Source organism: Netta rufina, assembly GCF_964035555.1.
Source record: "Netta rufina genome assembly, chromosome: 1".
Classification (NCBI taxonomy): Eukaryota; Metazoa; Chordata; class Aves; order Anseriformes; family Anatidae; genus Netta; species Netta rufina.
In genome coordinates, this window is record NC_140123.1 from 94847953 (window position 1) to 94875384 (window position 27432).

Here is a 27432-nt window from a genome sequence, read left to right on the forward strand (position 1 = left end):
AAGGAAAATATCTGAAAAGCAGTGAAAAGGAAGTCAAAGCAGTGACAGTCAGAGCAGAAAAAAAAAAAGTCAAAGCGGGGCAAAGCAATGAAAGAAAGAATCAAAACAGTGACAAGAATAAAAAAGAGGGGGGAGGGGTGGAAATAAAGAAAGAAAATCCATGAAATGCAGGGGAAAGATAAGAAGGGAGAAGCGGGGAAAAGATGAGAAGAGAAAAGCAGGTAAAAGACAAAGCAGTGACAAGCAAGGGGGGGGGGGGGGTGAAGGGAGACCTGAAAAGAACAGAAGATGCCAGAAAAATGCCCACAAAAAACAATGAAAAGAAGTCAAAGCAGTGAAAAGCAAAGGAAATAATAAAAAGGGAGGGGGTGAAGGAGGTTAATATAATAGGGAAAAGAAGTTCAGGCAGTAAGGAGAAGGTTGGGGAGAAGGAAGCATCTTGAATAGCACGGGACACTGAAGAAGAGAAGGGAAAAGAACGGTAAAGAAGAGAAGTCAAAGCAAGGAAAAGAAGTCCGTGAGAGAAAAGAGGGGAAAGCATCCAAAAAAAAAAAAAAAATGAAAAGCTTGAGAGGAAGTCAAAGCAGGGAAAAGCATGGAAGGGATGGAAAAATGGGTGAGGGGAAAAGCAGTGAGTGTGTGTATGGACGGGGGAGTAGACCTGAAAAGTATTTGAAACAGAGGTGGGGAGGAAAGAGGAAAGGAGAAACATAAAAAATATTGAACTGAGGATGGGAAAGCAAAGTAAACACCTCAAAATCACTGAAAAAGGAAGGGGAGAAGAGAAGAGAAAGACAGAGGAAGCACTGAGAAGAAAGGGAAAAGAGACTGAGAAAGCATCAGAAAGGAAAAGCAGTGGGGGAAAAAATCAGTGAAGGGAGAACAAAGAGGGAAACAAAGGTGGGAGAGGGAGAGGAAAACATAAGCAAGGAAGAGAGGTAGTAAAAACAAGTTAAAAGTAATGAAGAGGGGGAAAAAAAAAAAAAAAGACCCTGAAAAGCTGATAAAAGAATGGAAAAGTAAAAGCAAAGGAAAAAAGCAGGGAAAAGGAGAACAAAAAGCACCAAAAAGAAGAGAAGGGGGGAACATGAAAATCTTGAGAGGAAGTCAAAGGAGCCAAAAGAGGAAGGGGAAAGCAGAAAGAAGATGGGAAAGGAACAAGAGGAAAAAAAAATAGGGAAAATAAGCATAAAAGCAGAAAGGTGGGAAAAGTAAGAACAGCAGGAAAAAGAAGCAGAAAGAAGAAAAAGCAGGGAAAAGAAATAAAAAATAAAATAAAAAATAAAATAAAATAAAAACAGAAATAAAAAGATGAGCAATGGCAAGAGAAGGGAAAAGCAGTGAGTAAGAAGGGCAGGAAGTGGGAAGCAGGGTGGGAGGAGAAAAAGAAGGGGAACTGGGCTGGGAGGAAAGGGGTGAAACAAAGGCATTGTTTCTGAAGAGGGACATTAAATATAGTTTCTACTGAAAAGAAAGTGAGAAGGATTTTAAAATGGTTTCATTCAGTATTAGTATGCTTACTGCTTCAAAACAACTCTGAGAAAAGCCTCTCACTTTTGCCATGAGGAAGCTGTGAATGTGGCATCTCTGATTGTCAAAGCTTGGGCTACTGAGAGATTCCTGGATGTGTTTGCCTTGTCCCGTGAGGTTGTATCGGGACACAACCCCTCCTCGATTCAAGTCACTATCTCAAAGTGACTCCCACTGACACAACTGAATTCAAGGCACTGCAACTCCAACGTACCTACTCGTAGCATTTGTTGTTTACAGAGCAAATGCCTCTTCACAAACACACAGGAGAGGGTTAGCTCTGTGTAGTTGCTGGACTGATGCAAGATGCCTACATAGAGCAGGGTATTACCTTACAGTATAGAATAAATCCATGTACAGCATTTTTCTTGGAAGAAATACTACCCTTGAGAAAAAATAATGATAAAATAAAATAAAATTAAATTAAAATTAAATAAAATAAAGTAAAATAAAATAAAGTAAAATAAAATAAAATAAAATAAAATAAAATAAAATAAAATAAAATAAAATAAAATAGTGATAAAATTACTTCATAAGCAAAGGAAACATTTTACACAGGCAGGAGACTGATTCAGCTGAAAATAGGAATGCCTGGTGCTCTGGCACATCATAGCAAAGAGAAGGAACCCCACAGGAACTATACTGTGCCAGCCCTAGACTGGGAAAGCAGACAAGAAGTGGACTGAAGTTTTTTAACACTAAATTTACTGTTTGTTTTCAACCCTAGGGGCTCTGAAAGTTTTCTGCAGGTGCAAAAAATGAAGTAGTTTGTTGCACTGAACATACAGAATAGCTCAGGATGTGCTCCATTCAGGACTAGCCTTCTTGCCTGCTTGTAAAAACTCCTCTATCGTCATCCTTGCAGTCTCAAAAAGATTGACTCCACCTATCAGCAGTTGACGTTTTATGCTGGGAAACATGCTGAATGAGCTCCAGGTTGGCAGGAAAACCTCAAGGAGAGGCATTGAGGCACTGCAGGAGGTGGTATGAAGAGATTCTGGAGAAGACAGTCTGGGTGAAGAGTTTTTCTGCTTTACATCTGCAACTGCTTGCTTCAGAGCAAACTAACTCTGCTTTTATTTTTCCGCACATCATCTTCCAGTCCCTAACCAATTTATTGTCTTTTGACAGTCGACATCTGTCGCACTAATCTCCTTTTCTCCCACTTGTCATGGGCAGAGCTACAGGAGGTGGATTTGGTTATTGCTTTCGACTGTGCTACTGTTCTTTTTATTATTCAGGACCATGTGGAATACCCAGAAGATGTGAAATTTGAAGAAATTCTTACAATCCATCAGACTTTGCCAGACTCAAGCTAATGCTCAGTAAGACTCATCTCTTCACTCTCTTTGGTGATCAGATTTACACTTATAACACAAAACTGGATTTGAGAAAGTGTTTTTAACCCTTTCCTCATCCATCAGTAAAGTTTTAAGGACTAGTCTGTGGATTGTCTTGAAAATTAAGTCAAATTTCTTTACACACACACTACAGAAAGTCTGCACAGCATTAGCAGAGCCAGAACTTCTTTTCCAATACCCAAAAAGCAAGCCGCCAAGCCAGGTCTTCAAAACTATTAGTTACTTCCATACCATTGCCTCAAGCAGTGGGAACTGGCTGGCACTATGCAGAAAAACTAATGGAAAAACGTGATGTCGACATGTTAAGACAACAAGTGTGTCCTACAGTCAAACATGGCAAACTTCAACACCCTGTAACAAAATGCTTTGAATTTAAAATGGTGGTATCTGTACAAAACCCTAAAATGTAAAGCATACATGATGTAAAAAATAAAATAAAGCAATCATTTAGACTTTTTTTTTTTCCTCTAGAAGGAATTCATCCATTCATCTGTTGCTCCACCAGCAAAAAACGTCTTCACAGAAAGTTTTGTGGCAGGCTCCAGAAGGGGACTGCACCAACAAAGAAGCCAAATAGCTGATGTATTCAAGAGAACATTGTATATACACTATAAAGAGCATTTGCATTGGAGACCAGCATGTCTCTAAGAGAGGCTGCAATGCTGCCTGATGGTACACGTGGCAATTCCATGAGGCTCGTCTGTTTGCATACAAAACGATGACAGAAGCAAAATGACAAAACATTTTTGCTTTTTGTTAACTGAACAGCTTTAAGTTAAGCTTGTCAATTAAGATGTGGTGTTCTAGAAAATATAACGCCCTTATAACTGAAACATATGCCCAGACATCATGACAATTGTATTCCAGGGTTCTGGAGTTTGCATTTCCAGTGGGAAGCAGAAATTAAATTCCTCTTGAAGCTGTTCCTATGAAGTGCTTAAAAGACCAAGAGCTGGACGCGGCCCTACTTACCAGAGATGAGAAGTGAATCTTACGAAGACATAGAGGAAAGAAAAGAGAATCCCAGTGTACTACATAAGAAGTTTAATTGCATTGCCTTGTTCACCTAAAGCCACATTACATTCTATTGTCCGAAAAGCGTGATCTGCAGGGGGGGTTGTCAGTACTGGCCCTACTGAAATTCAGACCAACTTGCCTCAGGATGCATCTGCTCTTTAGGGTTCTTGGAATTTTGTTTAGAAAGCCAAATTTTCCAATGCAATGTTCCTGAAAGGCCTTAGAACATTTCTACTGTAATGGTCTTTTGTCTTATAAATAAGATTATTATTAGCCCTGATTAAAAAAAAAAAAAAAAAAAAAAAGTTTATATTTCTGTTAGACCAAAACAACTGGGACTGTTTTTCTTGCCATGATAATTTGATATTTGAGGTTTGCATCTTTTTCCTGTGACACTGTTTATCATTATTCAGTTGTGATGCTTTGCATTGTTCCTCTGAGGAAAAATTGCTTGTTGTGGAACAAAGGAGGTCTTGCCTTTGGAATGAGGACCTAAGCTGGATCCACATAAAACACCTTCAGGACATAAGCACAAACACTGGGAGATCCTCGTGCCCTTCCTACTCTGTGGCAATATTTTATTTTTTTTTTTTATTTAGGATGTCTTTGGTCAGCCTCACTTCCACTCTTACCCCACTAAACACAAACCAATTTTTCATAACCAGTCACTCAGCAACATACACTGCTTATTTATTTTTTTTCCCCTACAGTCCCAGAAATTTTAACATCTGTTGTGGTCTGCCTCTTTTAAGGTCTCACTCGGCTGTTTTCAGCACATTTTAAATGTATACATTTCAGCCTTAGTTAGTAAATGAATTAAAATACTGCCAGATGCCTCCATGCTGACAACCCACTCTTTCCATTACTGCTGCTTCTGCCAGCCTGTTCTGTCCACCATATCCTCATTTGGTCTGATGTCAGAAACCAAGTTCTCCTTCTTCGATTTACCCTTTCTTAATTATAGCAAACTCATCTCATCTTTCATTTCTGTGAACTAGTGACTTGATTAACAGTTTGGATTCAAACCCACCTTGCAACAAAATACACACCTACACTCTCATAACTCGCTTTAACTACTGGAATCCAAACGTTTGTGACAAAAGTCTTTTCCACTCAAGTGGAAGTGTTAATCTTCACTCATCATGGCCATAAAGTTCTTCCTTTAGGTTCCCTCACATGCCTTCCTAATACAAGATCTGCATTAAAAAAAAAAAAAGTCTCAGTCACTTTCAGTTAAGGTCTGCACCATTCCTCTCTAGCTAAAGGTATTCCTCTCCCCTCCCTGTGCTATTACCCATCTTGTTTAGGCTCCCTTCCACACAGAACAACCTTTCAATTCTAACACTTACCCTCTTCTAAATCAAATCCCTGATGAAGACTCATTTTCCCTCTAGGACCTCTGAACATTGATTGAAGTGATTGAATTCTCTCTCTGCCATTCAGCTGAGGAGCCTCAAGTGCACAATTTTAACTTCCACCTTTGTCTGGTTATGAAGCATATCACATCCTCGCATCGTTCAGGTTCTCCAGGATAGTCACAGTGACTGTTTTGTGATTGAACTCAGTGATGCTTTGTTAACATCTAGCATAAAACATGATAAACAACAGAAAGTGCATATCCTCTCGGGTCTAGGCAGATCATATATATTTGATAAGGCTAATACGGAGAATTGTTGAAATAAAAACAAGGCATCTTAATCAACAGGGAACAAATAGTTAAACTGTCACTGCGAGGTGGAGAAATAAATCCCAGTTTCAAAGTTTTCAACAAGAGGTTGCTTATATAGAATGAAAAAAAAAAGAAACAGGGATATATAACAGGAAACTACAATTTGGCAAGGCATCTTTCTTTGCTTGGCAGCCATAAGACATTGCACAATTCTAATATCCACTCTTCTAAATAAAAATACATCACTCGCCACAGTCATGCTGGATCACATACAAACTATCCTCATGAGATCAATTCTCAGCAATAACTCTACTTTGTAGTTAGTTACTCGTGCCATTTTAACTGGAAAGATAATTCCATACTAGTTCGAAGTTCCATACAACAATCTTATTGAAACATAATTTGATCTATAAATCAACACAGAACATACTAAACACTCTGTGTCAGAAGGTTATGGATTTAGATAATTCCCTTGTTAAAAAAGGTATGTTTGACAGGATTTATCTTCAAAGCAGTTTAAGATTTTTCAGTTAATAAAATATAAGCTTATCGATGGTTTAATGAAGATGATGGTAGAGTGATAAACAACAGAGACAAGTCACATCTATAGGTGAATCCAAGCCTTCCGTAAACCAGTCCCATTCAGACATCATTATACTTACAGGATGGAAGACTACATCCTGGAAGAGCAGCAGTTCTGAAAAGGACTTAGGAATCATGATGGATAATCATCTAAAATTTACAATCTTTTAATGCAAATAACTGAGACTGAAAGATTTTAAAATGCAATCCTTGGAGGTATAAACAAACAAGCAAAGATATAAACTGAAAGGTTCAAGAATGTACCTGCACATACTACACGCACACAGCAATACCGAAGTTACTACCAGAATGCTGTATGCAGTTCTCACGTCCACGCGTTAGAATGGATTTGAAAACATCTGAAGTTTCAGAAGAGCCGTAAAAGCTTTACAGTTAGAGATATAAGGAACTCCATCTACATAGGTTATTAAAGTTAACATATTTTTATGTGAATAAAGTGAAAGAGTTTAAACCTAGAGTAGTTATTAGTTCTTCTAATAGGCGGCTAGCTATCCGGTGGCCAGCAGCTGTAACTAAACAGTTCCGAAACCAAAGGAGGACTACGAGCATGGAAAATGAACTAGCTGAATCACTCAGGAGACATGGAGAAATCCTCACGCTTGAAGAACCTATATGGAAACTGGCTATCTTTTTTAAAAAGCATGTTCTATTGCACCCAAAAGATACAGACTTCATGATGCAAAAATAACTAGGTTGAATCCTAGAGATAATGAATGGCATGCCAGTCAGATTATTTCATTACCATGGTCACTTCTGGCCTTAAAATCAGCTAGTCTGTATTAGGTAGAAAGCTGCAGTGCGTATAAGAACATTCAAACTAACAGATGATAATATAAACAACTCAAACTACAAATACAGTCAAACAGAATCAAGCAGAGCTGTGTTCATACATCAATGATTTGTATACCTTGCTGTTTCAATTAAAAACTCAAAATTATCCATTACGCCTCCAACTTTTACTTTCATATTTTTAAGTCTGTTTCAATGTATCTGATATTTACATATTATAGTATAATCATACCTACCATACCATGGCTTGGAGTAGGTTAATTGCATAGGAAGATTTACTATGTTTACATTTCTTTTCTTAAATTACTCTTTTTTTCAAAAAGCACAGTAAAGAGTCTGAGGACAAATTATTCAACTGTTTATCATACATAAGACTGCATGACTATAATACAAAGGGCTTGTCTTTTTCATTTAACGTTACAATATACACAGCAAGTCCGGACTAGATCTTACAATCTGAACACAGGTATTTAACCTTTTCCATGCTGTTTATGTTTACAATGCACAGAAGTCCTGTAACCAAACTGTGTAGTAAAGCACACAAAACTGGACTGTAACATAACACAGTATGCAGAAGCACTGGATTTTGTGGTTTCTTCTTTATGTAGATATTTTTTTAAACTGCTTCATTTTTGGCGCTTGCTAAGGTGTGGCAACCCACGCACACAAAAATTACCCAGATTTCGTATTACCCTTATATTCCTAGACAGCAGCAAGTACTGGATTCCTTTGTATATTGCTGAACTCAGCATCCTGTTTTTAAGGTGACATCCTTCCAATTCCTGTAAACTTCTCTGAATTACTGAGTTTAAGAAAAAAAGAAAAGAAACAGGAAAAAAAAAAAAAAACACTTTCATCCACAGGGTTGACATGTCGATACAAAAGAAATATGGATCACTTGATTTAAAAAAAAAAAAAAAAGTGATTTACAAAAAAAATGGTAATCCCAAGTATTCATTCCCATCTATATGGTAGCCAGCTGCTGTGTTGCCACTGTAAGTATATTAAAAAGTCCACCTTTTAGTCTGAAAAATATTACTTAGCCACGTGGAACTGACCAGTGTGAACTCTGAATTTTCTGCTGAATTAACTTTTAAAAGGGCTTACTGGCAGAGGTAGATCACTGCTTCTGTAATATATAATGGGCAAACAGTGTTAATCTGGGATGGGCAGTCAACTGAATTGCCCACGTTCTTTCAGATGGTTTTCACTGAGCTTTTATTTATACAACTAAATCTCTGAATGGGCCCATAAATTTCGCAACTGCCAAGCTGACTGTGTTATATTAAGGCAGCATTACCCAAAAATTAGGCACCTGTTAAATACAGCCTGCTAACCTCAGGTCTCATGTGAGTGTCTTGCTTTACTCAGACTATTGTTTTGGACCTGTTCATGCAATCAAGGTCTTGCCTTCAAGTTTACAATTATGTTAATAAGGAATACAAGAATCAACTGCTGGTTTCATAGCTTCTGGATCTAGTGTCCCTTTTACCTTCAGAAGCCTGAACACATTTATAACGTAACAGATGTTATAGTCTTGAAGTAGATGTCAATCTATTATGTTCAGTACACAGATTGCTGTAAATGTATTGGCTATGAATTCAACAACAGTTCCAGTTTTGTTTAAGCAATAGTACAGCCATAATTCTCAACTGACATTTAAAAATGGTCTAGTTACACCTTGTGTCAAAGTGCAGAACTGCTACATTATTGGTTACAGACATCTATGTGCTATAAAAACAGCTTTGGTACAATAAATTATCAAAAAAGAAAATAAATTTTTGTAAAATTCACAGCATAATTGTGAGGCAAAAAAGCAGTCACATAAAATTCTGCATTTTTAAAAATGTTCAGGATGAACAGAAGACGTCTTTGTGCAGAAGTAATGGTGGAGAAACCACGTGCCAAGAAAAAGCAAAAGAAAAAAGTAAAAAGCAGGAAGGGACACAGTTGTAGCTATTTCCATCAAACGCAAACCACTACTCCTGTGACCTTCAACCAATAAGGAAGTCAACTTTATGACACACGCAAAGTGACCTTGCAATACCTTACAATAAGTGGGTCACAAAAGTCTATTTTAAAAGAAAGGCCTCTTGAATTACCCATTCTCTGTGTTTTCAGCATTAAGGACTGTCTGCAAAAGCATGTCCAAAAGTGATTGCATCTGAAATGGTAGGCTCTTCTAACTTAAGAGTCCAAATCCATAAGGCCAAAGGTTTTCCCAAAGACCACCACTTAGACCTCCCCACGACTGGCCAGGACCGACCCGTTGATTGCTTCTCAGTGCACCTTAGTTATGAAACCAGTCATATTTCAATACTAACTGACTGTGGTCTCCAAAATATGAGACGCACAGAATCCCATTACAATTGCTGCTTTGATCCTCAGTAGATTCAGATAAGGAGAGTTCCGATCACCGCCACTTAGCATGCTTAATGTGCCTTACAAACTCCATTACAACCGTCCCTTTTTACAACTGAAGGATATATATTTGTGTAATCTGAAGGTCCCTCTTCCTTACAGTACTGCGTTTCTGTGCCCATGTTTGTTTGGGGAACTAAAAAAAAATATATGTATATATATTACTCACTCCCCTCCCACCCAAAATCTTCAAAGGGCCTCTTTATAAATCATGTGCAATGTCTTTAAAAAGAAACTAGTTTGCAACTACAGCCAACATTTTAACAATAGCCCCCTGTTGAATGAGACAGAAAAAAAAAAAAAAAAACCACCCTCCCCCCAAAAAACAAACTATGACTAGGTTGTGGCAAGTTAAAATGGGGGAAGCAAAAGGTGAACACCACTAAGCTATTCATTAAGGTGGGTCCGGACATGGCTCTTAAAAAAAAAAAAAAAAAACAAAAAACTTCATTGTCCCTTTGCAATCTTTTCAAGTCTAAAAAAATAGTCAGCTTTGCCCTCCTGTAGCGGTTCAGTGAGTTTATCTCCTTCTGATTCAAGCAGCTTTGCACTTTGTTTTTGGAAAAACACCACTTCTATAAAAACACACAAGAAACAAACTTAGTTTCAGTTTAGTCACGAGCTAGCCACAGGACTTTGCTGAACACAAACTCCTGTCATGGGAGACTCTTCTCTATCAATTCCTTGCCTCATTGCAAGGTGTCCTTCAGTCATGTAATGAGCAGGACCTGTATTAGCAGAAAACTGGTACGTTGGATGTCCAGCTATGCCAGTTTCTTGGCGTGGATTAGAGTAGACTGTTAAATTCATGTCCATAGCTCCATTTTGTCCAAAGTCCAAGGTATTAGCAGCCACTGGGCGGTTCTGATAGGCCTGATTGCCTTGGTTACCAGTAGAGGAGGAAGATGTAGAGGAAGAAGTAGTTGAGGAAGACAGGGATGTCATGGAGTGGTGACTGTGGCCCACCTCCATAGAATCCTGGGTGGAGGAGCTGTTTGTTGGAGAATTGTAGACCCTTGGCCTGGTCCGGCTACCCAAGGCTTGCTGTCCATGATGGTGGTGGTGGTGGTGGTGGTGATGGTGGTGGTGAGAGCTATTTCCATGATGATGATGTAATGCATTCTGTTGTTGAGGGGTTACATGGAAGGTGGTTTCTTGAACTGGATGGTTTTCAACAGTGACCTGTGTAGGAGCTTCAGTGGCTGTCCAACCAATTGGAGGAGGAAACTGTTGTCGAACCTATGTTAACAGGCGAAACAAAAAGTGGAACGATTAATCAAGTCTATCCATTTATGAGAGACATTAAGCTATTAATGTTTCCGCTAACTTTTGAATCAGTTAACCAATCCTTGCAGTTTCAAAATTAGTCTAGAAATATAATTAGGTAGTTAAAGAGCATGTTTCTACATATAGCTTTAAAAAAAGGTTGCATTCTGTTTTTTTTTTCCAAATAAACAGTTAAAGAAAGTCCAATATGTGACCTTACTACCAAATTAAAGAAGCAGCTTTAAACAACACATTGGTTCTAGGTGTTGTACAAACATTAAGGCCTTAATCTGTGACTAGGGCCTCTGGATACATTTAGCATGCTAAATTAATATGTTGCAGTTCGTATCTTGAACACTATCAACACTATTAGAGGAGTACTACCCACACCTCTGGAAGAACACTGCTGATTAAAGATTATTAAAGTAGCAAGATCTAGCTACACAGCCATTTGTTGAATAAACTAAATTGTCTACTTGGGAGAAGAAGAAACAGTCAGTTGCAAAGAAGCATGTATGATATTCTCTTCTTTTCATGACTGTAATGCATGGTGGCTATTGCTTAATGCCTGTAAAAAGGATTCTACAACTTTAAAAGGGATGAACAGAAAGGGTAAATCACTACAACATTTCGGTTAATGCTCTTCCAGGAACAAATTACGGTAATATACAATAGAACAGAATAGAATGGAATCATAGAATCATTTAGGTTGGAAAAGACCTCCATGATCATCACATCCAACCATTAACCTAGCACTACCACTAATCTGTATTAAGAAAAAGAAATTACTGAATCATTTGTAGCTAATAAAGTTCATAATTCACCAGCCATAATGTTGGTGAAGCATATGAACATGGTGAGATGGAAGTAAGAACTTGCGCAGGAGTTCACTGAAGTACAAGCTAGACTTGTTGGGTTGGAAGATGCGTAGTTCTGTGTACCCTTACGCCCTGTATAAGGTGACAGCCCCATCTGGCATGTTGCAACTCATAAAAAACCTTTGCATCCACAGTATTTATTGGAAATTTTTACAGCTACCTACAGTACTTTTGACTAAGTGAATGACCTAACATACAAAGGACTACCCAAGAAGGAGACTACATAACACGAGCGTGCTACTGTGGGGGCTCTCCATGGGCTGCAGCCTCCTCTAGGCCACATCCACCTGCTCCACTGGGGGGTACTCCAAGGGGGGAGGCTGCAGCATGGAGATCTGCTCCATGTGGGACCCATGGGCTGCAGGGGGACAGCCTGCTCCACCAGGGGCCTCTCCATAGGCCGCACAGGAACTGCTGCTCTGTACCTGGAGCATCTCCTGCCTTCCCGCTGCAGTGACCTTGGGGGCTGCAGGGTTATTTCTACATTTTCTCACCTCTCTCTCCCAGCTGCTGTTGTGCGACTTTCCCTACTCCCTCCCCTTTCTTCAACGTGCTCTCCCAGAGGCCCACCCAGTGTCACTCCCTGTCTCAGCTCTCTGGCCAGCAGCAGGTCCCTTTTGGAGCAGCTGGAGCTGGCTCTGCTCTGACATGGGGCAGCTGCTGGGCTCTGCTCACAGAGGTCACCCCTACACCTCCCTGGTTCCAAAGCCTCACCATGTAAACCTAATACAACTACTTTTAGGGATTCAATATTCTCAGAAAAAAAAAAAAAAACATATAAATCAGACAAAGCTCTACTTGTGCATACCTGTGGGCTGTGTGTTTCACAGTCCATAGCTTGAACAGCAGCAGTGAAGTGTCCACCACTATGTCGATGCTGGTGTGTGGGGTCTGACCGTGCCCTTCCACTGTTGCTTGTCCCAGAAGATCCACCTATAAAGTCACAGCAACACAAGAGATATAAAATCTACAGCAAGCTGTAGAACAATGACGGCATAGCTGTAGAACAATGACGGCATAAAGATTTAAATAGCTTCAAGATAAAAAATAGAGGACCTATCACTCAAATTTTTGTAAATCTACTTATAACTTTTCATTGGAGCAGTTACTTGATCCAGCCAAGAAACAAATGCCAAACAAAACTTTGTCATCTGGGACAGACTCCTTCGACACGATTAGGAAATGTAATTTAATAAGAAAACCTCACCTGAGCTTGAAGATGTACTAGAGGTGGTTCCTGAAGACTGTGACTGCTCCATGGCAGGACTCGTAGACACACTGTTGCTTGTGTTGGTACCTTCGTCTGCTGTTTTCTTAAAGAAACTATGCTGTAGGGCGTAGTATGGTTGAATTCGTGTCTTAGGGTCATAATCAAGCATCCTTAAGATGAGGTCTTTGAACTTCAAGTAGTCAGCTACAGTATGACCCGATTCCCCAGCACGACGTCCACCTGGTCCTCCTGTTTCAACTCCGAGTATATTATGAAGCTTACGAGTTCCAGGTGGTTTGTATTCCTGTTAAGAAATTAGAAATTAATTGAAATCAAGTTACACACCAAGCCTTGGATGTGCGTAGTTTAAACACGCCATACAAGTGAAGCAGTCAAATCAAAGGAAGAAACTATTCAACACTATAGAAAGTGTTACTTAATCAACCCATCTTACAACTCAATAATAATCAGTAACAATAAAGCTACATTTTTAGTAAGACAATGTAAATCAAAGTAATATCTCACCATTTTTTAATTTATTCTTTTTAAAGGGATAGTCCATACTGTCATACTAATTACATAACCTACCCTTTTTCCATCTTTGGTCTTCTTCAAGTTCCACGTGCCATCTGGCAACTTCTCAAAGAACTTCCTTGCTTTTGGTGCTTGGTCAAGGATATGGGCAGGCGGTATCCCCAAAACTTCCACTATTTTATTCATTTGATCCACCTGTTCCGCAGGAAGAATATTTATGAATAACATGGGACGTATAGATGAGTAGTGCAATAGAGTCCAACATTCTACAGTCACATGGGTAGCATATGTTAACTACCCACACCAGTTAAGTTCTGAATTAATTTCAAGTTTAATAAAAATTCAATATTAACTAAATAAATTAGTGAACAAGGAGCTGTGGGGAAGATCAGGGTAGAAGTAAACCCAGAAACATAAAGTTATTACCAGGCAATTTAGAATTCTAACAAAAGACATTGCTATTACTGATGTTTATGAATTTTAGAATTATTAGACTTCCCTAATTTAACCATTATAATAACAGATGAGTAACATTATTAGAATGAACAAAAAAGATCAAATTACTTGTACTGTATAATAACTGCATACCTCATTTGCCCCACTAAAAAGAGGCTCTCCAGTGTGCATCTCAACTAAAATACACCCAAGGGACCACATATCAATTGCAAGATCATAAGGCATTCCCAGTAGCACCTCTGGTGATCGATAAAAACGACTCTGGATATATTGGTATATCTGAAATAAAAGCATTTGAAGATAATACACAGCATCCAAAAAGCATTATTATGGTTCTGTATTACAAAACAGAATTACAGTAAAATACACTTTCATTGTGGGGAAAGCAAAGACAAGGTACTAGTGATACTAAAAGCATATTACAAATTTATAAAAAATATTTAAATGTTAATTATTAGAAAAATACTAACTCTTGCTCACAAAAAAAAGTGCAAATTCACTCACAATTCCGACACTTTACAGTTGATGAGTGTAATCTCATGCAATTACAGATAATTGTACAACAAAATTTTCGTCTGGTAACGTTCAAATAAAAACTATTCCAGAAGCCACATCAGAATCACATAACACTTCAGACAAAACCAACAGTAAAAAAAAAAATCCAAATCAACCATTTTGTTGTCATGAAATGAAATTACCAGGTGATTCCAGCTGGAATCACCCCCAACTATCCAGCTCATTTCACAAGTCAGAAATTTCAGTCTTGATCCTAGATCTGAAGACTGGCTTAAACATAAGCATATACGAAAAGAAACAAAGCAAAACAAACAAAAAAAAAAAGATCTTTAAAAAAAAAAAAACAACTCCAAAACCCTTAAAAAGAAAGCAACCAAAGAAAAATATTCCAAACAGAACTGTACTTTATATTTTAATTAACACAAAATTTTATCCAGCACTTTCTACAAAGGTGCCAATGTTTACTTACTTCCATTTAAGTTAACTTTTCTGTGAAATTGCACAAAGTTTTTTTTTAATTGTGCTTCCTAGCACTTCAAAATTATCTTATTATAGAGCTATACAATCTAGATCTCATTTGTCTTCCCTTCATTTTCTTCCTAGGCTCAGATATCTCTACTTAATAGAGAAAATGAATTGTATTAATCCTAAATTTGTGCCTCACTACTTTCTACTCAGTCAATCCATGAAGTTTTTTAATTCTCTTCATAAAGTGATATCATCTTCATTATTACTATTCATATTTCTTGAACTGACATCTCTTTTGCAATTGCTGCAGATTTACAGCAAGTCTGATTTAGCAGGTGTTTTGTTTGTTTGTTTAATACCCAGTTTTCTCAAAGCAAAAGAATATCAAGGATTATCATTCATAAATTTATAGATAAAACCACCACAGGACAGGCACACAGCTGACCTGGCAAGGTTCAAAAGCCTCTTTTCAAGGAAGCAAAAAAAAAAAAAAAAAAAAAAAAGTGGAACTCTAATTTCTGTCTACAGAAGTTTCTTTACCTCTCTAGCTAATAATTTGTATTCAGTGCAAACAAGTAAAGCTAAGGTACCCTAAATACTGGCAGTCAATCATTCCATCAAAAATAGGATTCATTCAACCAAAAATGTGTCTATTGGTATTATTAGACTATACCGTGCACAATGAGCAGTATGTCCTGATGAACTTTTCAATGAACTGTCAGTGCAAATTAAACATTTGAGGAATACGATTCTTTTTCCTAAAGAATCTGGTCTTTGGCATCCAAGCATAATTGCTTATGGTTTTAATAGCTGTTGTATATACTTTAATGTTTCTTCAAGTAAATACAGAGCTAGTTGACTATGCTAGACAGAAACTAACAGCTCAAATAAAAAACGCACTCATCCTCAAAGTACATAAACAACGGGATACAAATACAAATATGTCGGACAGTTATTGATTAGGCTAAATCTACCCTAATATAAAGAAAACAATTTGTCCTGGAAACACTTTGCATGTGTGCATCTTTACTCATAGTAGTAACACCAGTGAACTCAATCCAATCTTCCCACAGTTTCACTAAAGTGTTTGTAAAAATGGGGTTAGTTATAAGCAGTATCTTTAAGAGCCAAATACTATACTATACTGTCTCAACTCACAGTGTCTTATCTCCATGGCACTCTAAATAGGTAACATATTAAAGTGGAAGAAACTAAATGCATCATGGGATAAGAAAATAATAAAGAAGTATTATATTTGAGAGCACTGCACCACTGCAGACCTCTACAATCAAGTGATGATGCAACTTGCATTAATATCGCATAAGAATATAATCAAGGAGAAAAGAAAGATGGAAAGTTTATCACATGTATCCAGTAACAGCTTAATTAGAATTTCTACCAATACGCACCCTCTGTCCAAGTTGACATGAACTGCCAAAATCAACAATCTTGATGGCGCTTCGTTTGGGGTTACAGAGCAGGATATTCTCAGGTTTTAGGTCACAGTGAATGATACTAAGTTCAGGAGTCGCCAGAAAAAGCAGTGCAGTGCACATTTGCTGTGCAAATTTTCTTGTCAGATTCAATGAGACACCTCTGAAGTTGGTGTTCCGCAACAGATCATACAGATTGTAGGACAGCATTTCAAAGACTAAGCAGAGATGGTTTCGGAACATGAAGTGGCGCTTCAAATGCACTTTAAAAAAGAGAAGAAAATGGTTAATACATATGCTGTGTGGTACGTATTACATACAAATTACAATACAAAGCTTAAATGTTTCAGTCAATATGCAGGAGATTGACCTGTAAGATAATATTGTGTTGTTTTTTTTCTAGATCTATTATTATTTATAAAGCATTTCTGCTATGCCCAGGGTATGGGTTGTTGGATTTCTTCATATATCTTAAGTGTCCTCAGGTGTAACTCGGTAAAGCTACATTAACCAAAAAAATGATTTAAAATATAGAAGAGAGATTTTTCAAAATGAATATATCAGTCCCCTATTAGTAAAGGCAAAAAAAAATCGTGGTAAATAAAAATAACATAGAATTCCAAACAACATTAAATTCAGATTAAGTGGAGGACTACAGTGATATTCACAACTAATCTTTGTCTTCAATAAATTAGCAACAGCCCTATCTAAGTAAAAACATCAGCAAAAAAGACAAGCAGCAGTACAAATTGAGCACAAAACAATCTTAATCACGAGACTTTGGGCCTTTTCCAGTGAAGAGTTCATTTCTCCACCCTCCTAAAACTAAAATTGTATTTAAGTCCAAGCAGACTGGAAAAAAGTGTACATACAATAGCATTCTCAACAATAAAGCAGATATCACACTTTGGATTAAATTATGTATTAGTAATTCCCTTTACATTTGAAATTTACATTTACAGAGAAATTATTTGAATGCCAGAGTAATTTAAAACATATTATTGCAATTTATAAATCATGACTTCAATAGACTACTTCAATTAATAAAATCAATCACGATCCCAAAGGCATTATATTCAACCAGACATAATTTCAAAATTATGAAAGCAACAAACCCAATCCAAGTCTAATCAATCAGTTTCATGAAATACGTGAAAAAAAATCATCTGTTTAGAAGCAAGCAGGGTTTGCCAGGTTCTTATTCAGGTTGGTCTCCGCAAGCAAAAGAAAATTTAAATAGGAAAAAAAAAACATTGCAATCTTCAGATAAACAGCAATACAGCCCCTCTTTGTCACAATAAAATCTTGAACCAATATTAGCACGATCAGCATTCAGACTTTCAGTTAAGGTAATTACATGGTGTCCCAGCAAGTTTTATTTTCCTCATTATTATTATCCAGTTATTCACGTGTCCCTCACAACTAACCTGTAATGATATCATTTGCTTCCATCCTGATGCCAATTCCTGTCTATTTCCATTGTTTAGACCTTTTGCATTTTCTCATCTTTAATGTATTTCCAATACCCTACCACCACAAAAGCACCAGCACCTTTTCATGTCCTTGTGGTCCTCCTGCACCATATACCCCTTCCTCCCCACAGCACCTCGCTGAACCTGCCAACTTGGCAAGAAACACCACATACTCTGACTAATTTTCAACTACCAGCAAGCTACTTGGCCAGCTCTACCAGTACCACCTGCAGTGTCACACAGCTCAAATAGTCTGGGTAAGAGCTGAACTTCCCAAACCTTTCCTGCAGTGAAGCCATCACATTTGAACATTTATCTTCCGCTCTGCTACCTTGAAACTTGAATACCATAATGTATTCTTACACTCCTCTAGAAGCTACTAGAGAAGACCTGGCAGAAGTACAAGCAGTTACACTTTATGTCATTAAAAATCAAGGTAAAAATCTGTATCCTGCAGTCCAGTCTCCTAACTTAACCACACACATCTTGAAGTCTTCATTTTACACCACACACTGTGTTGTAATACTTGCAATGCTTTCAGCATTATTCAGCCACTCTCAGCACCATGCACCTGCAAGTCTATGCAACGGTAAAGTGAAGCACCTATAGATGTCAGTTTAGGCATCTCATGCAATATATGGTATTCATTCAAAACATGATCTCTTTGCCTTTTTTTTTTTTTTTTTTGACCTTTACTAACACTGCCAGTGTTTGTTAAATACTGTGATAAAAAGAAAAGGGGAACTACTGAAATGTATCTTAACAGATTCAGAAATCAACTGGATACAAGCATAAAACTATTATAGTTAGTTGTGTCTGCTAAACAAAAGCAGTATTTCATTTCTCTATTGCTTGAAATTGTCTTTTTTCTTTCTTTTTTTGCTTAAATACTGTGCTTTATGTTAAACCATCTCTTGTTAAGTCACACAGTTAGATACACAAAGTTTTAGTCAAATCTCATTTTATGTGGTGATATACACTTTCTAAAAATCTAAAACTTCGAGAGTTTGTTTATTCGGCAATGGCTATAGTCTTCTTATTTGCCCCATATTAATCTGAGACTGCTTCTGTCTTTAACATTCCTGAAATATCTTTTTGATATAGTAGGGTGCAAAGTTTAGTTTCTGTTTTATATAGGCATGTTCCTAATAGAGTTAAAAATACATTAAAAACTTTTAAACTGTATACATAAAATGTTTTATAAAGATAATACTCCATAAAAAAGTTAAAATGTAACTGAATAGTCATGAGATAATTTAACAGCCATGTGTATTAACATTATTTTAAGGGTTTCTTTACAAACTGCAGAAAGAAAAATTAGTGATCCAACATATACATGCAAACCTGAAGAGTATAGTTGTTAGTATTTCAACTCCTGCAAACTAAGATAAAAATGTTTAAAATCAGTTTCATTTCTTAAATTATTATCTTTCACAGTTTTCCATCTCTCTTTACAACATGCTGTCCTTCCATCACATTTTTGCCCAATACTCCACTTCAGAGAACAGACAGGATTTAATAAACTTTTTACCTGAGCTGACCAACTTATTTCATCATGACTACAAAGTTCAATTAGCATTACGATAATAACCTCAAGGAATAGCATGACAGTCTACAGGAACAGTCAGACTTATAAGCTTTAGAAATATTTTCTGAGATCTAAACAGGCAAGTCTTAACTATTACAGAAGTTTTATCTCAGTTTTGTTACATGAAATTTTGAGCTTTTTAAACAAGCACAATCAAAAAATAATGAACAAGCCAGCCATAAAACTACTTATTTCATATTATCTGTTATCCCAAAACTTTTTATACGTTTTTCTTCTAAATCTAGTCCTGCTGCAAAGCAATCTGTTGTTTATGCAAGGTAATTTACACTGAAAACTACTACTAAAAGTTGTATTATTTCATTTTGTTAGCACCAAAAACATTAGTTGCAGCACCCTATACTATATATCAAAACCTAAAATACTAATAATTTGATTAAATAAAAAATAAGAAAAATATCTGAATACCTATATAGTACTTCATCTCAGTGTCATGTTTGTTCATAAGCTCAAGCAGTCGCACTTCAATCTGGGCTTGGTTTAGGAAAGCTTTCTTATTTTTTATTATTTTTATAGCCACCCACTCCTGTTCCACTCGATCATAAGCCTTTACAACCTGAAAGAAAAAAGACAAACATGTAAGTCATCTCTCTGCTTCAGTTTCCAAAATTCTGCAAAACCCTTTTTAAACATACGAGAATTTACAGAAATTTTTTACAACTTTTGTTCTTTCCAGTTAATTTTCTTCCTAGATGCTACAATAAAGCCACAACTGATAACGTGGAGTTTATTGTAGTGACGTTGCAAAACAGAGCAAAGGCTTCACTGAGCTGGACTAAGGCAAGTATTGTACCCAAATGCAAGCAGTAAATCAACAAAAACAATATTGTAAAATGACTTGCAGAACACAAAAAGAAAAAAAAAAAAAAAACTAACAAATAAAACAAAAGAAAAGTTCCATAAAATAAAAGCTCTATCCTCCTTCCAGACTTTTTCTTCAAGCCTTGGCTACAAATACCAATAGTAAAAACAAGCCTTACTGTAAAGAATAGGTTATCCCTAGCATTAGACCATTGTTTTAAAACAAAAACCCAAAACAAATAGCTAAAAATGTGAAACGATGACAAAAGGCTGAAGATTTGCTCATTTGCAAAGCACATTAACAGTTTTAATATACTGAAGTATATTCAAACATTATATGTGGTAACAAGAAACAGCACAAAATATAAATGCCTTGAGCAGGCACTTCAGCATAGTAGAATTAAGAAAAAGAGAGCTGAATTTCAAAATGAAATAAGAATGGCACTTTAAATGATATGCATATTATCATTCACACAAATTGCAGATTGCACAGCTGATATACATTACCTGTCCAAAGGATCCTTTGCCTATTAAGGAGTCAATTTCATAACGATCCATCCACTTCTCCCCATTTTTTACAATATAGTCGTAGTTGTCATCATCATAGCCATCATTGTAAACTTTTCGCTCCTTTTTGTGACTGGAATCATCTCCTTGGCCCTGTTGATGCCGCCGTTTTTTTTTTGCATAGTAAACCTAAACATGAAAAGTATATTGCTTACTCAGTTACCTTTGAAAATACAGAGCTATATCAAGCCAGCTCTATTTCAAAAATGTTAGTGATTTGTATTGTGGATCCTTCAAATAAACAACTTCAAAAATGATATTACTCAAGATGGAGGGGGGGGGGCAACAAGGGAGTGGGGGCAATAGGCTAGATTCTCTCTCTCCTTTACTGTCCTACATGTAACAGAAACAAACTTTTTTTGGGACACAATGTAACAGGTATAGAAATACTTCTGTACTTTGCAGTCATTTTAAGCTCTAATAAAATAATGTACAATTTCTTTAATTTACAGTCAAATGAGCAGTTCACTCTGCAAGAAAGAATCCAAAACAATGGTAGCAGAAGATGCAGTAAAATTCACAGAAAATGTACTTAATAACATAATTCAAACAACAAATTCATATCAATACACAAAACAAAGATAGCTGGAGCCATTACCTCATTAATATGCTTGTATGTTTTAATCAAATCTACGGAGAGTTTCCTCAAAGGAGCAGTAGCTGGATCACGGAAAGTTTGGGGCATTCGCCTCTGTAATATGATAATATTACATATATTAGAAATAAGCATCAACTTCAATTATATTTAATAACTTCAACAAATTGAGATAATCTTCACAGAAATGAGCTTTTTCATTGTAACATCTTTTTTATTTGAGCTGACAAAGAAAAGAAAGGCAAATACAGGAATCAAAGAAAATAACATTTAGTGCACTTACTTTTTAATACATATATTCAACAAATATATTATATTCAAATAAATCCCAAGATGCCTACCTCTCCTCAGTATACCTAACAGGCTTAATCCCTATAAACAGTCTTCTTTAGTTAAAAATACGTCTCATTTGATAACACAGAGTAGTAACATGCTGACATTCCTGCTTTACCTCACGACTGATACATGGGCTGTAAGTGTATTTAATGTACAGCCGCATTCAAACCACAAATGGAAGTTAACGAGTATGCCTTCTGGAGAACTGTGGCAATTTGCCATATTAAAACTACATTAAATTCCAAACCAAGAAACTCAGGTCTAGTATGCTTTGCAGTATCAAGGCAATGATATTGCCTTGATTAGTCTAAAAAATTTAAAATAAATCCAAAGAAATCTAAAGCACGCTCACCAACACCATACCTACCAAGTTTAAACAACATCCCTGAAAAGGTGTGTATGTTGCTCAGTGGTGTTTCCTAACACTGACTACTTTTAAAACAAGAACATCTTCAACAGTAGTGTATTTTTGATATTGGCTTCCTAAAGAGATAGGACTTCTGTGTGAAACAGTTATTTGTGTGCCTCTTTCTTCCTTGCTAACACATCCCATATAGCTTCTGGATCTACCAAACGACATCCATTCCTCCTTGGGACTTGTCTGAAATCTCTGAAAGACTAAGTTCCAAGTGTCAAGGTAGAGGCAGTTAGTGTCATCAGGGAAGAAAAATAAATAAATAAATAAATAAATAAATAAATAAATAAATAAAAACTCTAAAGAAACCATGCCATTTGGCTAAAGCTGGCAAACCTGTTCAACATACACTTACTTAACAGCACAATTGTGCCACTAGACAAGCTCTGGCAACTCCTCTGTCTCACAGTGAGTGTCAGAAGGAGAGCTGGGACAGAGAGCAAGGGGTTTAGTCGGTGTGACTGTAGCCTGTAGCCTGCCTCTCTCTGTTCCTTCTCTTCCCAATGACAAGAAACCACACAGCAAGTTCGGTTACTCGGCTTGTTTCACATATTAAGCTCCTTTCATACCCGGTGCTAAGAGGTCTAGCTGAGTGCACACCACCACACTCAGCCATCCAGCTCTCATCTCACATCACCTCATCTCACACCAGCAAACATGCTTAGGCTCATAACTCTCCTCACTTCCAAGTGCTTAATCTCATCTGCTGCCTCCCATTACAGCTGAACTGATACTCAGCCTCCCGCAGAGCTGCGGAAAGAGCATAAGCTGTCAACAAAAATAATGAAACTGATTTATACATAAGTATTGCTGAACTAATAAAGGAACTGGAAAAGTACAACTGCTCCTCTGTCTTTTAAAGTACTGCTTAATACTCCTGACTGTGGCTGTGCAAATAGCTTTTTTTTATTTCCTTTTGCTCAAGAACCCAAAAAATAAATGAAATATGTTGAAGTGACCCAGAAAGGTTTTCACAAACAGATGTAATAAAGACTCTGGGTATCTGAACCCAGGTACCCAGACAATGCCACACTAGAAAGTTAAGATCGCATTTTCTTCCTGTGGACAAGCAGATACAGAAATAACCTAAGAAAAACAAGAGAGAGAGCACAAGAGATTGAGAAGGAAGACGAATGAGCTCAAGAGCTAAACAGAGCAAAAAAGCCAAGAGGCTGCCAGCAACCTGACTGCATCTGTGCAAGGCTGGGACTCCCAACAGCTACAGGCTCAGCGGAGCCTGAACTGCAACTCCCAGTCCTGATGCACACCACCCAAAATATGTCTACATAACCTTTCTGCATCCATGCAAGACTGCTGACTTCCAGGCTTTCTGATTAGAGACTTTCTCAGAGAAAATGTAATGCAGTTAAACCTTCCTCAGGGACTTTTGACCCAAGCCACGTACGTCCTAGATGTTTGCTCAAATCCATTCACTTCTGGATGTGCCTCCTACCATCACTTTCCTTTCAGCAGCTTTCACAAATTAAGCCCTTAATTCATTTTGACTACAAGCCCGTGACCGTTCTGTATACATCAGGAAGGTCTGTTTTAAAATTTTCTAAACAAGCTATTTGACGTTTCCGAAATATTTGTGTTCCTTCCTCTCATCTGTCAAACAGATGTTAATCATGGAACAAATCACACCTAAATACAATCATTTTTGGTTCTTTTGCACCACATCACTAAACACCTCAACAGCATCTAGTCCTAATCACAACCATCACTGCCACAGGCTTGTGAAATGCAGGAATTTCCCTTAAATTTCTGAACTTGATTGAAAGAAATTATTGGAACATAGTAACATCCGTAGATTTTGCTGGTAAAAGAAACCGGTGCACAAATACTTGCAGAGACTACTCTCCCACCTAAGCTGATACGACCATCACAGTCCCCGGTACTGCAGGTTAGAGATTTGAGGAAATAGCCTCAGGACAGAAGAACTCACTAGTTCAGATCAACAATTCAGACATAAGATCACTCTACCGTGGAAAGGGAATTTGTACAAGAAATGTTCGTGTTTATCTTCTAATTTAGAAGTCAAATTTCCTTACTTAGGGAAAAAAAAAAAAACTAATCTCAATGCTAGGGGGAAAAAATAATACTTTAATGCTGTTCCCTAATCACAAATAATTAAAACTCTGCAGGCTACCTCTTATGCTGTTCATAGCCAGGATCCTGACTGAAAACTGTTCTTTTAATTGTGCATTTAGACAATCATATATTTCTGAGGACTCACTTGACCTGTATGGACTTTATAACAGATATTAATTTGCTATTCTGGGTTCTTAAGAAAGTCTGGGTGAGAGAGGAGAGGGAGTTGACCTTTTCTTCCTGCCCTTGTTATACTGCAAAATTTTTAACATTCCCTTCTTCTTCCTCCAAGATTCTTCTTGAGATTCTTGCTCCGTTCTTTCCTGGTGATGTAGGATTATGGAACAAAGCTCTCATTATCCATTTTACACAGTAACACTTATAAATTCTTTATCATTGGGTAATAACAATTTCCCTCTTGGTTTTAAAGAACATACAATGACAGAAAAAAAAAATCCTATTTTGCAAGCTCCAGTCTCTATCTGGTGGCCAGACAGCAACACTGCAGCCTCAGATCTTCCTGAAGATTGAACAAAATCAGAAGATATTTCAAGACTGAGAGACAAAAAACTATTTTAATTACAGTTACGTATGTCAGTAAATATCCACTGCATTCTGACTGGTCCACACTGATGCCTTCATAGCATTAGCACAGCTACCTGGAATGGCAGCATGATGAAAATTAAACTACAAGTAAGGAGCTGAAATTTGATTTTTCTTACCTGTTGAGAAGCAACTTGTAACTAGTCTAAATAAGGAAGAATCAAATAAACACACAAAAAAGGCAACTAAGAACCCCATTTACATGTATTCACACCACTTTTGAGATAAAACATGCTTTAAAATAAACCCTGGCTTTTAATTAAAGTGTGTTATTTTACCTATAATAGTCTTTGAGATTTCCTGAATGAGGGAACAGACAACTTGCACTCTCTATGTATCATTTCTCTCTCTCTTTGGGCATATGCTTTGTTATCCAAAAACAGATGGCACTGCTTCTTGCAAAATGCATTTCATTTTGATTAAGGGGAATTATGAGCAGATATATATGTCCTCTTAATGGAATGCTCTAATTCATATATTAAACAAAACAAAACAACAAAAAAACCTACTAAGTTCATAGGGAGGGAGGGAAGGATTCTGGCTCTATACTGTACAAGTTTCATTTCACAAAAAGAAGAAATGAGACTTTATTCTATAAAGATTACAGTTGGAATTCTTGTTAGAAGTTATGACCTACATATTAAAGAACTGAACATGAACAGACCAGTCTCATCTCCTATGCCACTTGCTATTTAAAACTCTTCTTGCATCACAACAATATAAGATAGGAAGTTGACGCTAATCCCTTGTCATGGCAGACAGCCACATAATAGATGGTATCTCCAGAGGGTCAACAAAACAGATGTTGAGTTGATATAACCACGAGCCACTGTAACACTTTTCCAACTTCTCCATAACACATAATACACAGCAAACCAGATTTTTAGCAAAATGACTTAAGGCAAAAAAAAAAAAAAAAAAAAAGCATGTGCCAGAGGACTAGAGATATCCAGGACTTTTCAAAGTGACTATACTCGGAACTATGTGCAGGTAGGGACAGAATTTCCATCATTGATTTGTTCTGTATTTCCCTCCTTTTCTGGCTTCCTTCCCTAAATAAATGTGTTAATGGGTGAAAATAACAGTTAGCAGCCGGCAAGCTGTAAGTTAAATAACTACATAAAAATGGCAAGTGAAAAACGTTCATCTTCCAAGATTTTATACTGCCTGATTTGGCCCAACCATTTTCAAAAGAATAAAAAAGAGGGTGGTAGACAGAATTAGAGAAATGAGGGGGAAACAAGCAAACAAAAATGAAGTTCTTGTTGCCAGAACATAGAACTACTTCTAAACAAAAACCTGAGATAGAGGGAAAGTAAGGGAAATACTTTTACTGAAATGAAATGCATGCTCACATTCCTTACAGTCTCCGGTGAAGTCTGGCCATCACTAATAATTACGTTAATGATTAGGTAGCTGACGTAACTAAGAATTTGCTACTCCCTGCTTGAGCACATTAACTTTCTAATGATCTAGCTGTAATCAATAAAATCCCCATCCAACGATCTGGTCAGCAAAATCAAGAATTTTGCAGGTGGTAAGTGATCTCAGATACTTATACAAACAAAAATGTTTAGCTGTCAGCCTGACCTTTGAATCCCAGATGATTTGTGAAAGCTAAATTGCTGGAATTTGTTACCAAATTCTACCCAGGAATCTCAACTCAACTTCCTTATCAGGTAAATCAATTTTCTACTCTTTTGTACTTAACTGAAAAAAGTTTGGGGCAATCTGAGTATCCATGAAGATAAACATTGTCACAGCACAAAAGAAACGCTTGTTTGAAGTTGTAAAAACTTTTAAGCTCTTATCTGTTATTAAGATCAGGCTACGTTGAACTCTCAAGATGCAACCAGTTCAGACAGGACAAAGAAATATTTCTGCTTCTTTCTGCTAAAGGAGGAAAGGTCCCAGAGATCTCATCTTTTCTATTCACTCCAGGCCACATCCTCTTACTGCTTTCCTGAAGCGGGCTCTGGCACTTGTCAGAGAGGTAAGACCACACAGCCAAGGGCAGGACCCCATCCTGCCAGCAGGCCCAGCATGCAGACAGAGAAAACCCTCACCATCCAGCAGTTTTTGGGAAGTAAGAGCCTTAAGCTTGACCACAGGGGTGGAGAAGAACAGAGCTGGAAGTATTTAACTGTAATTTAAACCTTGTAAATAAATGGAAAAACAAAGCAATCTGGTTGGCTTTGAAGTATATCTTCCTGTTATTTGTTCCTTGCCAAAGATGAGATGAGTAAGCTTCAGCCACCATAACCATTAAGCAATAGGTGTAAGAAAAGATAATGTAAATAATATTTTAAGGGTAACATATAACTAAACATTATTTATATAACTTTAGGATAAATTGTCATTACTGTTTCCTAACCTCTAATCTGCAACTGTGAATGATTCATAAAATACCAGAATACGGTCCGCAAGCCATTACAAATCAAAACACAAGCAGGACAGAGTGGGAATAAAAACAATGAATTAAAATTCAAGGACTAGCTTCCTCATTATCTGGTTATGAATGAAAATCATTACAAGAACTTGAACAAGAAAAAAAAAAAAGACTCAGTTGGCAATAAAATGAAAAAAAAAAGAAAGAAAAGAAAAAGAAACATAAGGGAGATTATCGTTCAAGGGACCTGATGAGTTACATCCACAGGTCGCCAGGGAACTGGCAGAAGAAGTTGCTAAGCCACTGTCTGTGATATTTGAAAAGCCGTGGCTGTCCACTGAAGTTTCTGCTGACTGGAAAAGGGGGAAGATAACTCTCATTTTTAAAAACAGAAAAGCGAAAGATG

General features: G+C 37.1%; 1 protein-coding gene across 2 annotated transcripts in view; it reads right to left on the reverse strand.

Moving 5' to 3' along the window:
• Positions 1–5344: 5344 nt before the first annotated feature.
• The window catches only part of DYRK1A (dual specificity tyrosine phosphorylation regulated kinase 1A), a 91514-nt gene continuing 69426 nt past the window's right edge, over positions 5345–27432 (reverse strand). For both annotated transcript variants that reach the window (XM_084284244.1, XM_084284245.1), the window contains exons 4-12: positions 21196–21288; positions 20538–20726; positions 19638–19785; positions 16128–16414; positions 13867–14013; positions 13333–13473; positions 12742–13048; positions 12343–12467; positions 5345–10629 (exon numbers count right to left, since the gene is read on the reverse strand). In XM_084284244.1, the coding sequence (XP_084140370.1) occupies positions 10006–10629; positions 12343–12467; positions 12742–13048; positions 13333–13473; positions 13867–14013; positions 16128–16414; positions 19638–19785; positions 20538–20726; positions 21196–21288 (2061 nt within the window). In that variant the 3' untranslated portion in view covers positions 5345–10005. The remainder of the gene's footprint in view (positions 10630–12342; positions 12468–12741; positions 13049–13332; positions 13474–13866; positions 14014–16127; positions 16415–19637; positions 19786–20537; positions 20727–21195; positions 21289–27432) is intronic.